This window comes from Geotrypetes seraphini, chromosome 1, assembly GCF_902459505.1.
Source record: "Geotrypetes seraphini chromosome 1, aGeoSer1.1, whole genome shotgun sequence".
Lineage (NCBI taxonomy): Eukaryota > Metazoa > Chordata > Amphibia > Gymnophiona > Dermophiidae > Geotrypetes > Geotrypetes seraphini.
Genome location: NC_047084.1, coordinates 504686534 through 504703327, shown reverse-complemented (window position 1 = coordinate 504703327; position 16794 = coordinate 504686534). Strand labels below are relative to the sequence as shown.

The 16794-nt window shown below is 41.5% G+C and overlaps 1 protein-coding gene across 5 annotated transcripts in view; it reads left to right on the top strand.

The window, feature by feature from the left end:
• The window catches only part of NTRK2 (neurotrophic receptor tyrosine kinase 2), a 546312-nt gene that overhangs the window by 120084 nt on the left and 409434 nt on the right, over positions 1–16794 (top strand). For all 5 annotated transcript variants that reach the window (XM_033927854.1, XM_033927863.1, XM_033927846.1 and 2 more), the window contains one exon: positions 11432–11564. In XM_033927854.1, coding sequence (XP_033783745.1) covers positions 11432–11564 — 133 coding nt within the window. The remainder of the gene's footprint in view (positions 1–11431; positions 11565–16794) is intronic.

Here is a 16794-nt window from a genome sequence, read left to right as displayed (position 1 = left end):
ATGGCTAGAACAAGCTCTGTTGGATGTGGGGGGGGGGGTCTGCAAAGTGATGGACTGCACACCCAGACATGCCACCTAAATAGTGGGGTACCTTACAGGGCACTGCTGTGAACTTCACAAAAAGGATGCCATGGCTTCTCACTACTGCTCCCTTATAGGTGACGGTGAGCCCTCCCAAACCACCTTCAGAATCCCCTAGACCCACTTATCTACCACCCCAATAGCCCTTATGGCTGCAGAGCCACTTATATGCCAGTAAAAGGGTTTTGGGGGTGTATAGAGCAGTGCACATGTTTCAGTATCAATGCAGTGATTACAGGGGCTTATGGGCATGGGTCCTCCTCTCTATGGGTCCTTAACCCACCGCCAAGATGACTTAAGCTGCCTCTGGGCTGGACGACTAAGCTTTCCTATGCCAGGCGGCCAGGTGATGATGGTCTGGAGGCTGAAATTTAAAGTTGTGAATAAAATTTTTATGGAGGTGGGGGGTGGGGGGGTTGGTGATCACTTGGGTAATGTGTGGGGGGTCTGTGTTTTCAGTGCTTATCTGGTGAGTTTAGGTGGGTTTTTGTGACTTAGACCATGTAAAACATGGTCTAAGTCACAACATCCAAGTTCCGTCTAGGCTATTTTGTTAAACTTTTGATTATACATGCTGTACAACTAAGTCTAAGCTGGCCCACATCCCGCCCTCAACACGCCTCCCAAAATGCTACATTTAGCTTTGGACGTTGAGCGGTACTATGAAGTCCTAGGTCGTTTTTAAATACATCCAAAACCCGGTTCTATTATCGGCGCTTGGACGTTTTCGAGAAATATTCGTCCAAGTGCCAACTTAGGCCGGTTTTTGGACGTTTTTCTATTTCGATTATGAGCCCCTTAGGTTTTAGCTAGTATCTCTGATTTTTAATCTGTTTTTATGTAAATTTTTATTGTATACCGCTTAGAAATCTGATTAAGTGGTTTAAAATTTTTTTTTAATAAACTTGAAAAATTGAAACTTGAAATTAGAGTAGATATAAATTCTACCTAAGTACTAACTTACTTATGTGTGTACAAGGGGCGTGTACGGGACAGAGCTTGGCTCAGACTTGTATAATATGTGTACATCTGTGAAAATTAGCCATGAAGTTGGTGTAATTTTTAACACCTGTCATAAGTGCACATGCCTAACTTTTAACCTGCTTAGATGAGTATTCTAGAAAGCAAAGTAGCTACCTATGCTCCTTTTTAGAATAAGTTCTCACCAGATGCCTTGATATAGAATTGCCCTCACATCTGAAGATGAGTGGGTTCCAATAATTTTAGGGAGATCCAAAGACAATAACAGCCTTTATTAAAATTTTTTATAAAAGTTAGTAAGTTTATGCCGAGTCTAACCCCCCGTTTTACAAAACCATGGAAGCAGTTTTTAGCACAAGCCAGCATGCTGAATGCTCTGCGTTGCTCCCGACGCTCATAGGAACTCTATGAGTGTTGGGATCAGCACAGAACATTCAATGCACCAGCCGACGCTTAAAAATGCTTTTGCGGTTTTGTAAAAAATGAGATGGGTGTATATTTGGTTCATTTTTTCAGATTATATAATGCTGATGCATTTGCCAAAAGATGACCATCTTGGGGTTTTAGAGAAATTACTTTTGTTGTATGTGTTTACGTCAACATGGCCCTTATTTTAGATATTTAGAGCGTTATATTTAGCCCACATTGGTATACAGCTTCTAAGCTGCTCCCTGTTGCTGGCTGAACTAACCCTGGATATTTAACATCTGGCATGTGCAGCTTTCCACATGGAATATCCAGGTATATGTGCTAACCTGCCTTTTTGCTGTCTTATGTTTGTGGTTGTTTATCCGGTTAATAAATTGAATATCACCATTAGGGGCTAAGTGTTGGCTCTGCTCAAACTCCACTCACAGACTGCCCAGTTAGGGAATAGCCAGTTAGATATATTAAGTGATGCTGTACAACTAAATGCCGATGAATATCGGAGGACAGTTAGCTCAGTGGGGCTATACAGGCAGGATTTTCAAAGCACTTAACTAAAAATAGGCACCTCTTTATATAATAGAACAGTCCTCTAAGAAGAGAAAGGGCAGTGAGAAATGAAAAACACTAAGAAAGCACCTATTTGAAGCCTTTTCTGTAATGGAAAGTAAATGCCTACATTCTTTTATAGTGGAGTAGTATTAAGGGGGCTGCTTGCTCCTTTCTTTCTCACTGCCCCCCCCCCCCCAGGGTCTAGCAGCATCTTCCACTTGCTGCTCACACTAGTCTTGGCTCCCTTCTGATGTCATGTCCTGGTCACGGGCCCAGGATATGACATCAGAAAGGAGTCGAGACCAGCACGAGCAACAGGTGGAAGATGCTGCTCATGCCAGCGAACATTTCAAGAGGTATGCGGGGGTGGGGTGCTAAAGCTGCAGGGAAGAGTTGGGGGTGCACAACCCGGCAATGCCGGGTGCTACTACTCTGGGTGCCAACCTCTCTTGCTATGCCACTGGATGTAGTGACACAAATATGCGCATATGGGCAATCTAGGTGTGACTATTTCCACCAGCTGTGCAGCTGATATACTGTATCGGCTCCTGCCTAAATGTTAGTCTTGTTAATACCCTGTTATGCATGCATTTTATAAAGGTGTCTCCATGCCTTTATAGAGTAGGCTTTAGATAGGTATCTACAAATAGGCACCTCTTTATGGACTATTGACATGGTCCAAGGTAGTATGCAAAAAAATCAACTTGGTCAAATCTTGTCGCCACAAGGCTTATTTTTGTTCACTTGGTATGTCTAACTCGTGTCAAATTTCTGCTTGATTAGACATTATTAAGAGGTCACCCCAACATGCACTGTTTGCTTGTGTGATTGTGCATAATTAGTTTGTATGCCATCATCTACTTTGCGATCTGCACTTGAAATCTGGCTCCTTGGGAAGTCAGTCTGTCAGCTGTCAACTGCTAGACTGCCACATAGACTGGATGTTCTTCAACTGGTCAATTTTCACCACTATGAAGAAGGAGAACCTTTACTGGAAAACTATAAGTTGATGCGTGAGTCAGCGATGGTGGTATGGGATCGTGCTGGGATACCAACACAATGCATAGACTCTTGCATTAGGAAGTTGAAGAAACTACACAAATAAAACTGTTACAAACAAGGCGCTCTGCAGCCATTGCCAGACATATGTGGTTTCTATCAGAGCACCTAGCAGAACTTGCCTTTTTTGATTACAGAATTGTACCAGAAATAAAGCTACGAATGGTGCAAAACTTACAACGGCCACCATTGCCAGACATTCCATGACATCTCATACATTTTTTTTTTTTTTTTATAAGTCCTTTATTCTTTTTCAAACTTACAAGTACACAAAAGAACCATATGAAAGACCTTCATAAAACACTTGAACATCATACAATTATATTATAAGTATATAAACTAGTTAAATTCCCTCCCCTGCCCTCCTTCCTATACTATCATTAAACATATCATTACGTTAAAACACTCATTTTTACATCAAATTTTCCCCCATCAACCCCTCCCCCCTATATATACTATCAGAGAAAAATGATGCTTATTCATTGCAAAAATCAACCATCTGCCCCCAGATCTTTAAAAAAATTTTTATAACTACCTTTCTGTAATGCAATTGCTCTTTCCATCTTGTAAATATGACACAAGGAATTCCACCAAAACGTATAATTGAGATTTGTTATAATTTTTCCAGTTGTTAGTAATATGTTGAATAGCAACACCCGTCATTATCATTAAAAGCTTGTTGTTATGTGCTGATAATTGACTTTTTTTCCTCAGACATACCAAACAGAACAGTATCATATGATATTGCAACATGATTTTCTAATAAGCAATTTATTTGAGACCAAATTGAATTTCAAAAGTTCATAATGTAGGGATAGTAAAAAATTAGATGATCCAATGTCCCCGCTTCTAGATTACAGTGCCAGCATCTATTAGATTTAGAGCTATCCAACTTCTGTAAATGAACTGGAGTCCAAAAAGCTCTATGTAATAAAAAGAACCAAGTTTGTCTCATAGATGCCGACACTGTACATCTCATTCTCCAAGACCAAATTCGTGGCCATTGAGAAGCAGAAATATTATGCTTAATCTCAATGCTCCAAATGTCTCTAAGACCAGTTTTTGGCTTTTTATTCAGAAATCCAGATAATAATTTATACCACTGTGCAGCTTGGTGTCCCATGAAATCTGCCTGGAAACATAAGAACTCCAAACTATATTGAATATTAAGAGTTTTCCATTCAGTGAATCCCACCTGAATAGCCTGCCTCAGCTGCAACCATTTAAAACTTTGTGATTTAAGACCAAATCTATTTTGCAACTGTGAAAAATCAAGCAGTTTTACCATCTGAAATAACATCATTTAAAGTTCTTATGCCCGCAATAATCCAGTGCTTCCATAAGATTTGAGATCCGCCAATTCGAATCTTGGAGTTTATCCATAGAGATTGATTCGTTGATTTATTTATTGGAATAGATGTTAAATTACTAATGTATCTCAAAGTTTTCCATGTATCAATCAAAATTCTGTTCTGTTTATGTCTCCTAGGCATTTTTATACTATCAACATGAACTAAATTTAAAGGAAACAATAGACGCCATTCCAAATATAACCAGTCTGGAGCATTGTCAAAGAGTTCTGGGAGGATCCAATACATACCCTGGCGTAAAATATAGGCTTCATGGTACCTATAAAAATTTGGAAATTTGTCCCCCTCCCTCCTCAGTTGGCTTTTGTAGAGATACTAGAGCAATTCTAGGTCTTTTATCCAGCCAAACAAATTTTGTAAGAATACCATTAAGTTTTTTTATAAAAGGACCCCTGAAAAAAAATCAGTATCATACTCATTTGATAACAAACTACAGGCAAAATCATCATTTTAATTGTTTGGACTCTCCCCCACCATGAAAGATGCAAAGGATTCCATTGCTCACACATTTCTGTTATTTTTTTTAATAAAAGTTTTTCATTCTCTTTCAAGGTGTCTTCCAGAGTATGTTTTATCATTATACCTAAATATTTTAATCCATCTTCTTTCCAAGTAAATGAGAAAGAATAAAATAAACCTTTAGTACAATGCACATTAAGAGGAAGAATTTCAGACTTACTCCAATTTATTTTATATCCTGAAAATTTTCCAAATGTATCAATCAATTCTAATAAACATGGAATGGTAGATTCAGGATTTCTCAAATATAGCAATATATCATCTGCATATGCTGAAACTTTGTATTCTCTATCAGAAAAGAGAATACCTTGTATCCCCTTTGCTTGTTGAATGGCCAATAACAAGGGTTCTAATACAATATCAAAAAGCAAAGGAGATAACGGACAACCCTGTCTAACCCCCATCTGCAAATTAAAATGATCAGAGAAATTGTTATTAATATACAATCTTGCAGAAGGGTAGCTATACAAAGCTTGAATCATTTGTATAAATCCCGGACCAATACCAAACCAATCCAGTGCCTGATACATAAAAGACCATTCAACTCTATCAAACGCTTTTTCCGCATCTAAAGAAATAGAAAAGGCCGGATCAACAACTTCTTTAGATAAATTTAACATATGAAAAGCCAATCTAGTATTATTAGAGGAATGTCTTTTTGCAACAAATCCAGTTTGATGCATATCAATAATAAAAGGGAGAGCCTTAGCTAAGCGTAAAGCCAATATCTTAGCCAAAAGTTTACCATCAACATTTATTAATGAAATAGGCCTGTAATTTTGAAACCAAAGTAGGATCTCTATTTAGCTTTGGTAAAACAATTGTTACTGATTCAGCCATAGTGCCTGTAATACATCCCTTAGATAACTGGGACTGAAATAAATTTAATAAATGGGGTAATAAAGAAATTTGAAATGACTTGTAAAATTCTACTGTAAAACCATCACCACCTGGAGTGGATCCAACTCTAAGAGACTTCAACGCTGTTTCTAATTCTTTTAATGATATAGGCTCATTTGAACTCCTTTTTATATGATCAGGAACCTTCGGACCAATAATTAATTTTAAAAAATCTATACCATCCTTCTCTCTACCAACATAAGATTCAGAAGAGTATAGCTCTTTATAAAAATTTACTTAAAATGTTCTCAATTTGATTATGCATCACACCTTTCTCATCTTTAATTGCAATAATTTTTGTTCTTCTTTTCTTTGCTTTAAGGTAATTAGCCAATAAACTACCCGCCTTATTTGAATTTCCATAATACAAAGTTTGCTGTGATAAAAGATCTTTCCTTATCAATTTGACGCTAATTCATTATATTTACCTTTTGCTTTTAATAAATCTTGTAAAGTGTCATGTTCCCATTTATTAATCAATTTAGCTTCCAAAATTTTAATTTCTCTTTCCAAATTAGAATATTGATTTTTAATTTGTTTTCTAATATAAGCAGAATATGAAATAATATTACCTCTTAAAGTAGCCTTAAAAGCATCCCAAACATTTTCCATAGAAATTTCGTCTGATAAATTATATTGGAAAAATTCATTAATTTTTCTTTTTCATTCGTCTAAAAATTTTTTATCAACAAGCAATGTGTTATCAAATCTCCAAATAGGTCTACTATTGAAGTTCAATCCAAACACCTGCATGATCAGATAGAATAATTGGATCTATAGAAGCTTTAATCACTTGTTGAACTAATTGAGTTGAGACAAAAATATCAATTCTAGAAAAAGACTTATGAACTTGTGAACAAAAGGAAAATTCCCGATCATTAAAATGAAGAATACGCCAAATATCTTTTAAATCACATGAATGCACCAAATTATCTAACCCTAATGATTTTATATTTCTACAAGGTTTTTTATCCAATAATGGATCCATAACAGCGTTAAAATCTCCAGCCACAACCAATTTGGAAGCAGCCAGTGGGAGTAACAATCTCTGTAATGTCTTAAAAAATTCATTTTGATTCGAATTAGGGGCTTATATATTAAACAAAGCCAGGGTATTATTTCCCATACTCATCTCCACATGCACCCATCTATCCTTCGGATTTGAACCTACTATTTTAAAATTTGCTGAACACTTTTTATTGATAAGAATAGCTACCCCTGCTTTTTTCCCATCTGCAGGAGCAAAAAAACAATGTTTCACCCAACCCCCTTCCAATTTTTTTGATTCTATTATAGACATGACTCTCTTGAATGTAATAAATATCCGCATTCTGCTTTTTTAAGAAAGCTAATGTTTTTTTCTTTTAATCTGATGATTGAGACCATTCACATTCAGAGAAAAAATTTTAAAAGCCGCCATAAAATTTTATAATTAGAATAACACATCAAAAATAAATAAATCAAATTATTCCAAAATTCATGAATAAGCACCATTTTCCTAAAATTAAATTTTTGAATCGGAACCTTATACCCATTACCCCATCCCACCCTATTCCACCCCCCCCATCCACCATTGTAAACTTGAAAACACACATTTGATAGTAGGTACTGAAATGCTCCCCATAAGCTTAAGATTGAAATTAATTATATCAATATAATAAGCCTCAAAAATTCTAAAATTAAAGGACAAAAATCATTCATTATTAACCTAATAATTAATATATATCATTAAACAAAGATTAAATATCATTAAATGAAGCTTTAAAAAGAACTTTCAAAAATTCATATTGTCTAAAAATAAAATCTCTTTGCATTTCTTAAACTTAACTAATTATTTTCTATGAATCTTTTTTATATATATAAATAATATAATACCCACAGAAAGTTGATATAATAAGTAGAATATAACTCATATCAATACAAATATAGAAATTATAGCATAAAGAATTCTCAAATCCCAAAATCCTATCATTTTAAAACACATCAACTGAAACACTGATAAAATAAAATAGGATAGCAAATAAAATGCGTCCATATAATTTGTATGAAGACCCAATTAAACCCCACCAGAACTATAATTTCATACACAAATGACAATTAATACTGATATATTTAAAAAGAGAATCATGTATACTCTAATCATATCCCAATCAAACTTAATTATAATCAAGTAAGTTATTACTAGTATATTAGATCATAAAAATATAACCCCACCAAATTAAATCTCCTCCAACAAAAAAGATATTAAATTAACATAAGTTTAATATGAAAATGGAACAAATTTCTCCCTATTAATTCCCTCTCTATTCTAATACCATCATTTACATATTATTATATGTAAATAATATATATCATCTTCTTATAATCACATATAATGAGATAATAACACACCCCCATCCAAAACTATACTTCTCAGTATATTATATAAATAACTATAAAATAAATATCAATCCATTTAAAAGCTAAATAAGTGTGAATCTAAATTGAAATTTCCCATGTATATTCCATCCTAGAACAAATTTACTTTCATAGTTCAAAACTGAAAAAATAACAGTTTCCCCATTCTCATATACACTGCCTTGACCTTTTGTGTAACAGATTCAAGCTTCTTTTAAAAATGCTATAAAATAAAAAAGAAAAGATAAATCAAAACTAGCCAACAAAATTTGAAATACCAGTTTTACAATAAGTAAATAACTCAAGCGACTCCATATGAAAGAGAGAAAAATAAATAACCAAAATAGGAATCAGTAAAAATTGAGACCATTCTTATACATATTTTAAAATCGCAGCCACAGAAATAAACTACATCCATTAAGAAACAAAACAGTATCTTGCAAGAATAACCTCATAATCCATTAGGTTCCATAAGCATGTTAACAGAGTCTCATCCAAATCTTTATGCAATGCTGCCCAAAGAATAGACGCGCTGTATTCTCATGTTTTTTTCAAAAACCTGACGTTTGTACTACTTACATGCTATCTCTGACCCAGAAGAAAAGAAATAGGCTTTGGGCGAAACCATTAACACAGATGAACCCAAATGAGAATGCTTTCAAAAAGAAAACAAAAGAAAGCAAAGCATCATTCAATAAAAGTCATCAAGTCACACTTTCCATAACAAAGTATATTTCACCACATCTTTCCATCCCAATAACTGAAGTTGATCAGGACTTTAGCTGGTTATTGCTGTACTTCCCTTGGACTTCAACTTGGACTATTCCAATAATGTTAAAACACAGCATTGTGAAGACGGATTACCAGGAACCAGGCTCCAAGTAAGAAAAACAATGTTAAATTCCCATTTATAAATTCCTAGGTCTTCAAATGTGTGACCATAAGTAATTCCATGACATTTTATAGTGTATGAAGATCCCGCTAAAACTTAGAAGTCCGGAGCAAAATTAGAAGATGTTATGACGTATCAGATTTTATAAGCAAACGAAACTCCTTTCTGATAGGACTGATAAAAAATTTCAGCTTTATAACCAGTAACTTATACAGCTCTTAAATATAGGGCACACTCATACACTTCAAGATGGCATCATTATTTTCAACACCTTCAGGGAGCCCAATAATCCTTAAATTATTCCGTTTTCCTCTGGCCTGCTGCTCGCACCAGCCTGGCTCCCTCTGAAATCACTTCTGGGTTGCGGGGCAAGGAAGTGTCGTCAGAGGGGAAAGCCAACACTGGCGTGAGCAGCAGGCCAGAGAAGCTGCTCGCGCTGGTGAAGATTTAAAGAGGTATGGGGGTGGGAAGGGCGGGCGCGAGTGTGGCGTGGGTGGTGCAGAAGGTGCAGGGGTGTGGTATGGAAGGAATGGGAGGGCAGAGAGGAGGGCGTGGGGAGCACCATTGCCCTGGGCACCTTGTACCCTCACTACGCCACTGACAGAAGCCAATAAAGTATGCCAGCTACAGAGTTGATGGAGATAGTCACACCTAGATTGCACATTAGGGTGGTCCAAAAAATTAATTAACACATTTTGTTTGTCCACAAGGCTAATTTTATTCAATGATATAAAATGAAAAAAATGCAAATTTTGACTTCAAATATATAAAGTTTAGGGGGTTGACCCACTTCGCTGGTTTGTTTGTTTGTTTTTAACTACCACTAAGCTTAATAGTATATTATAATTCTTGTGAACTCAAAAAATATTCAACAGTCTATGACATAAGAGCCACCTATGAAGCAGAAGGAAACTTCTTTCAGTGGCTGGCTACTAGCTGAAGAACAAATTGCTTCTGTTCTTCATCTTTTGTCAAAGATTCATTGTATTTTTTAATGATGCTTATCCCTCATTTTGCTGCATCATTGAAACAGTCATATAAGAATTTAATATTTATATATTTTTGATTAAAATATTTGTGGGAAGGGTGGGTGGGGAGGGTATAAATTTATGTTTTTAAGATGATGTTAGAAGAAATACAAGTGATGTATACAAGATTTAAATTATGTAATACTGTGTTCTTGATGTAAAATGGAAAAATGAATAAAGAATTTGAAAAAAAAAAAAAGAAACAGTCAGTTTGGATGCCCAATTCCAAAGTTCTTTGAAAACTGGATTATCAGTCCACTCTGTGGGATGTTTCTTCAGAAATAATTTTGCTTTTGTTAATCCTTTTGTTCTCTATGTTACAAGACTTTCAAAGGTCACAGGATCCATTCCATCTTAACGTATGAGATGTCGAGGGGGGCATGACTTGGAAGCGCAGCCGGATGGTTGGGTGGTGATTGAGCTCTGCTATTACAAACTTTATGAAATAAATAATAAGCCGCTAATTTAGTTTCATTTTAGCGAATTTGAGAGATTTCAAGTCCGATAATGGCTACAAGTAAGCAGATGAAAAATGAAGTGGCTAGCACAAGTGGAAGAGGTGCTAAAAGATCAAAGTTAGATCATGTGAATCCTGCAAAAGTGCCGTTGCCGAAAGAGGATAATGGAGACATTTTCGCTCAACTGAAACTAATTACTGACATAGTTTCGGACAACGCGAAAAATTTGCAGGAGATGAAGGAAGAAGTAAAATGTCTTACAGCACGTATGGAATGATTTAAATTAAAAGTGGATCAGATGGAAAAAAGATTGACAGCAAATGAAACAGAGTTAAAGAGATGCAAATCATATAAAGAAAAAGTGGATTTTCTTTCTAAAGAAATGGAGGATGCTATTAATAGAGGCACGCTGGTGAAGATTTAGAGATATGGGGTGTGGGGGGGTGGAGAAGCGCCCTCACCAAGATGGCACTTGGGGTGGTCCACCCCTCCTTACTATGCCACTGGCTCCTGTCTAAATGTTAGGCATCTCAATCCTGTTATGCAAGTATTTTATACAGGAAAGTGGGTGCTTTCATTCCTTTATAGAACAGACTTCTCCTACCACATGCCCTCAGATGCCTAAGTAAAGGTACAGTGTTATAGATTTCCCCCTTAGCCTATAATGTCTAAAATCAATAGCTTTCAGAACAAATTTATCTCAGTGGGAAAAATGATTTAATTACATATCTTCCCGTTGCTAATAATACATTTTTTTCTAATTTCTAGGTACTAACTAATAAGAACTCTGCCTCTCTGACACTGATGAATGTTACCTTCCAAGACAATGCAAGATATATCACTTGTATGGCGGAGAACATGGTAGGAGAAGACCAAGCCTCTGTTGAACTGATTGTGCATTGTAAGCAAATAATTATTTATCAAATACTTTTGCCATGCAAAATAATCTGGGCAAAATCGGATTTTTGTAGTGAGAACAGTAGGAATGATGATTAACAATGAATCCTTCATATGTAATCAATACGGATGGATTCTGCAGTATGCTTTGTGATCTTCATTCAAAACCTGCTTAAAAATGCTTATCCCAGGACAAGCAGGCAGGTATTCTCACTAGTGGGTGATGTCATCTGACAGAGCCCCGATACGGACATCTTGCAAGCATGTCTTGCTTGAAGAAACTCAGAAGTTTCAAGATGCCCGCACCGCGCATGCGCCAGTGCCCTCCCGCCTGACGGTCCGGGCGTGTCTCCTCAGTTCTTTTTCTTCCGCGGAGCTGAGAAGTCTATCTTCAATTTGCGCCCATTGAATCTCTTTTTTGCCTTCTATTTTGCCGTGGGTTGAGTTCTTTTGGCTCTCCTGTGCATTTATTTATTTCTTTGATTTCTTTTTTCAAAAAAAAAAAAATTTTTCCTTCCGATACCGGGTCGGCCGCGTGGCTGGGGCCCCGCGCCTTCGACCTTGGGGCGGAGCTTTTCCGGCCTATGTCCCGGCCGATTACCGGTTTTAAAAAGTGTAGCAAGTGCCAGCGCGCGATTTCGCTCACGGACCCTCATCGATGCTGCTTACAGTGTCTCGGACCGGATCACTTCCTGAAATCGTGCCGGCCTTGCTCCACTCTGACGGCGAGAGCGTTTAAGCGCTGCTGTCTACTGTGGGAGTCCATGTTCAAGATGGAAGCTTCATCGGATCCTGCAGCTTCGACATCGACTCCCCGGCTGCTTCGGGCCTCCTGAAACCGGCATCGTTCACACCGGTTTCGGCCCCGGCTTCGGCGCCGGTGCCTTCCTCCATCTCCTCGGAGCAGGTATCGACCCCGACAGTTCCACCGGTGGTGCTCAAGGTGCCGAAGACTGGCAAGCAGAAGCACGCAGCACCGAAGGAGCGCGGAGACCGTGCGGAAGGGCCCCCTTTTGGTGCGGATCCCTCCATATCGGCTTCGTTGCGGTTCCTTCTGGAGGCTCAGTTCGTGGAGCTCATGCAGACCATGGGACCTCGGCTGATTGCCACCATCCAGGGTGACCTCCCAGCTTCGGCTTCGAGGGGCGGACCGCCCCCTCCTCCTCCTCCTCGCCACACGACCTCGTTGCTCGGCGAGGAGGAGCGGCGAGCGGTGTCCGGGTCCTTGAGGAGGTCCTCCGTTAGTGCTGTGCCTCCTTTAGACCGATTCCCTCGAGGAGGGCCTCCCTTAGTGATATGCCTCCCTTGGAGCCCATCCCCTCGAGGAAAGTCTCGTTTAGTGACCTGCCTCCCTTGGAACCGATTACTCCGCCCCATGACTCAGTGTGGCGTCCACCTTCGGGGCCACCCAGTCCTGGGCATAGCAGGAAGCAGGACGAGTTCTTCCGAACCCCCTATCAAACATGGGCGGCGGCGGGGGAGACGCCAACTCTTCCGCCTCTGCGATCGACGGCATCGAGTCCGATCTGCTCCTTGGAGGCGTCTGACCCAGTTTCTCACAGACGGGCTCGATCCCCTTCCAGGCATCGATCCAGACATTCTTCGAAGCATTCCTCTCGGCACTCGACCGTCTCGCCTCAGAAGAAATTGCCTCGGTTGGGGTATGCTGCTTCGACTGGGTCTCCTCCTCCGGGCCCGGAGTTCGAGAACCCCGAGGTTTTCTACTCGTCCTGTTGCTCGCAGGCCTCTCTGGAGCCTGAAGCCTCTTCTTCTTCTAGTCCGTCTCGCAGACCGGCGACGGCGGACCAACTGTCCTTTTCATCGTTCCTCGGGCAGATGGCAGATGACATGGACATTACTCTCGATGCTGGGTCTCGATATTCCAAGGAGTACCTCGATACCATGCACTTGCCTCGTCCTCCGGCAGAGTCCTTGCGGCTTCCCCTGCACAAGCTCCTCGACCATACCTTCATGCGATGCTTCGAGTCTCCTTACTCTATCCCTGCGGTCCCTGGCAAATTGGATGCGCGGTACCGCACGGTGCATCATAAAGGCTTCGAGGGGCCTCAGCTTTCTCACCAGTCCCTCCTGGTCGAATCCTCGCTCAAGCGGTCTCATCCTGGCCAGGTCTATGCTTCAGTGCCTCCGGGCCGCGAGGGCAGAACCATGGATAAGTTTGGTCGACGCATCTATCAGAATTCGATGATGGCGTCTCGAGTCCTGAATTACAATTTCCACTTTGCAGCCTACTTGGAATTTTTTCTACCTTTGCTTCGGAAGTTCACACCATACATCGAGTCCCAGGCTAGGTTTGAGTTTGAGGAAGTGGTTGCTTCGCTGTCCCAACTTCGGCTTCAGTTGATGCAATCTGCCTATGATGCGTTCGAGCTCTCAGCCCGAGCGGCGGCCTGCTTGATGGCGATGCGCCGGTTGGCCTGGTTGCGGACCATTGATATGGACCCGAATCTTCAGGACCGCCTGGCGAACGTCCCGTGTGCTGGGGCGGATCTTTTTGACGAATCCATCGAGACTGTCACGAAGAAGTTGTCTGACCACGAAAAGTCCTTCCAATCTATCCTTCGGCCGAAGCCTAAGCCTCAGCAGTCTCGACCTTCTCGTCCGCCGTTGATTTATCAGAGGCGTTATCAGCCGAGGCAAACTCCACCTGCGAGGCAACCGGCGAAGCGTCAGCCTCCCCAGAAGGGTCAGCCTAAGTCTCAGTCGCCTGCTGTCCCTAAGACCACTCAGCCTTTTTGACTGTCTCGTCGAGGGCATAACCAACCTCGTTCTGCCTCCCCCTGTTTTTCCCATCGGAGGGCGCCTCCATCATTTTTATCATCGCTGGGAGGCCATAACAACCGACCTCTGGGTCCTTACTATCATCAAGGAAGGATACTCTCTTCATTTCCATCGGGTCCCTCCGGACCACCCTCCAAGAGAGTATCCTTCCAACTTGACTCAAACCGCCCTTCTTCTTCAGGAAGCTCAGGCTTTGCTCCGGCTTCGTGCCGTGGAGCCGGTTCCGACGGACCAACTGAACCAGGGGTTTTACTCCCGGTACTTCCTTGTTCCGAAGAAGACGGGCGACCTGCGACCCATTTTGGACCTCAGGGTCCTCAACAAATTCCTAGTCAAAGAGAGGTTTTGCATGCTGACACTTGCTTCTCTCTACCCCTTCCTCGAGCAGAACGACTGGTTATGCTCTCTGGATCTCAAGGAGGCCTACACTCATATTCCCATTCATCCGGCCTCTCGCAAGTTCCTCAGATTTCGGGTGGGACATCTCCATCTGCAGTATCGAGTGTTTCCATTTGGCCTGTCTTCGTCCCCCAGAGTCTTCACCAAATGTCTGGTGGTGGTGGCCGCGGCCCTCCGGAACCAAGGTCTTCAGGTATTCCCCTACCTCGACGACTGGCTGATCAAGGCTCCCTCGGCCTCGGGGGTCCTCTCAGCGACCCTGTCAACGATTCGGTTCCTGCAGAGTTTGGGATTCGAGATCAACTTTCCCAAGTCTCATCTACAGCCGACCCAGTCTCTTCCCTTCATCAGGGCTGTCCTGGATACCGTACGTCTCAGAGCATTCCTTCCTTCTCAGCGCATGGATGCTCTTCTTCATCTCTGCCAGTCTGTGTCTTCTCGCCAGACCATCTCAGCGAGACACATGATGATCCTCCTGGGCCACATGGCCTCTACAGTTCATGTGACGCCGTTTGCCAGACTCCACCTCAGAATCCCTCAGTGGACCCTGGCATCTCAGTAGACTCAGGTGTCGGATCCGTTGACTCGACACATCACAGTCACTCCTGCTCTTCGGCAGTCTCTGCTCTGGTGGATGACCTCTTCGAATCTATCCAGAGGTTTGCTGTTTCATTCTCCTCCCCACCAGAAGGTTCTCACAACCGATTTCTCGACCTATGCCTGGGGAGCGCATCTGGATGGGCTTCGCACTCAGGGATTCTGGACCTGTGCGGACCGACTCCATCAAATCAATCTTCTGGAGCTCAGAGCCATCTTCAATGCTCTTCAAGCTTTTCAACATCTGCTTCACGACATGGTGGTCCTCATTCGCACCGACAATCAGGTCGCCATGTATTATGTCAACAAGCAAGGGGGCATGGGCTCGGCCTCCCTCTGCCAGGAAGCTCTCAGAGTCTGGGATTGGGCGGTTCGCCACAACACCTTCCTCAAAGCTGTCTACATTCATGGGAGGGACAATGTCTTGGCTGACAAACTGAGTCGTCTTCTCCAGCCTCACGAATGGACACTCCACTCCAAGCCCCTTCATCAGATCTTTGCTCAGTGGGGAACGCCTCAGATAGACCTCTTTGCGGCTCCCCACAATTTCAAGCTGCCTCAGTTTTGCTCCAGGATCTACGCTCCTCATCGCCTCGAGGCAGATGCTTTTCTGCTGGATTGGGGGAATCGCTTTCTGTATGCGTTTCCGCCATTCCCTCTCATTCAAAAGACTCTAGTCAAACTGAAGTCCGAACATGCCACCATGATTCTGATAGCTCCTCGGTAGCCCAGGCAACCTTGGTTCTCCCTTCTACTTCAACTCAGCAGCAGGGAACCGTACCTACTTCCAGTGTTTCCTTCACTGCTTACTCAGCATCAGGGGTCTCTGCTTCATCCCAACCTGCAGTCTCTCCACCTGACAGCTTGGTTCCTCTCAACGTAACTCCGCACCAGTTTTCCCAGGCGGTGAGGGATGTCTTGGAGGCTTCCAGGAAGCCTGCTACTCGTCAATGCTACTCCCAAAAATGGACTAGATTTTCTTCATGGTGTATTTCCAATTCTAAGGAGCCTCAGCGAGCCTCCCTATCCTCTGTGGACTATCTTTTACATCTGTCTCAGTCTGGTCTCAAGTCGACATCTATACGAGTCCACCTGAGTGCTATTGCGGCTTTCCATCAGCCTCTACAAGGGAAACCTCTCTCTTCTCATCCTGTGGTTTCCAGATTTATGAAAGGACTTTTTCATGTCAATCCTCCTCTCAAACCGCCTCCAGTGGTTTGGGATCTAAATGTTGTCCTTTCTCAGCTTATGAAACCTCCTTTTGAGCCTCTGAGCAAGGCTCCACTAAAGTTTCTCACTTGGAAAGTGGTTTTTCTGGTGGCCCTCACATCTGCTCGCAGGGTCAGTGAGCTTCAGGCCTTGGTGGCGGACCCACCTTTCACAGTATTCCATCATGACAAGGTGGTCCTCCGCACTCACCCGAAATTCCTGCCTAAAGT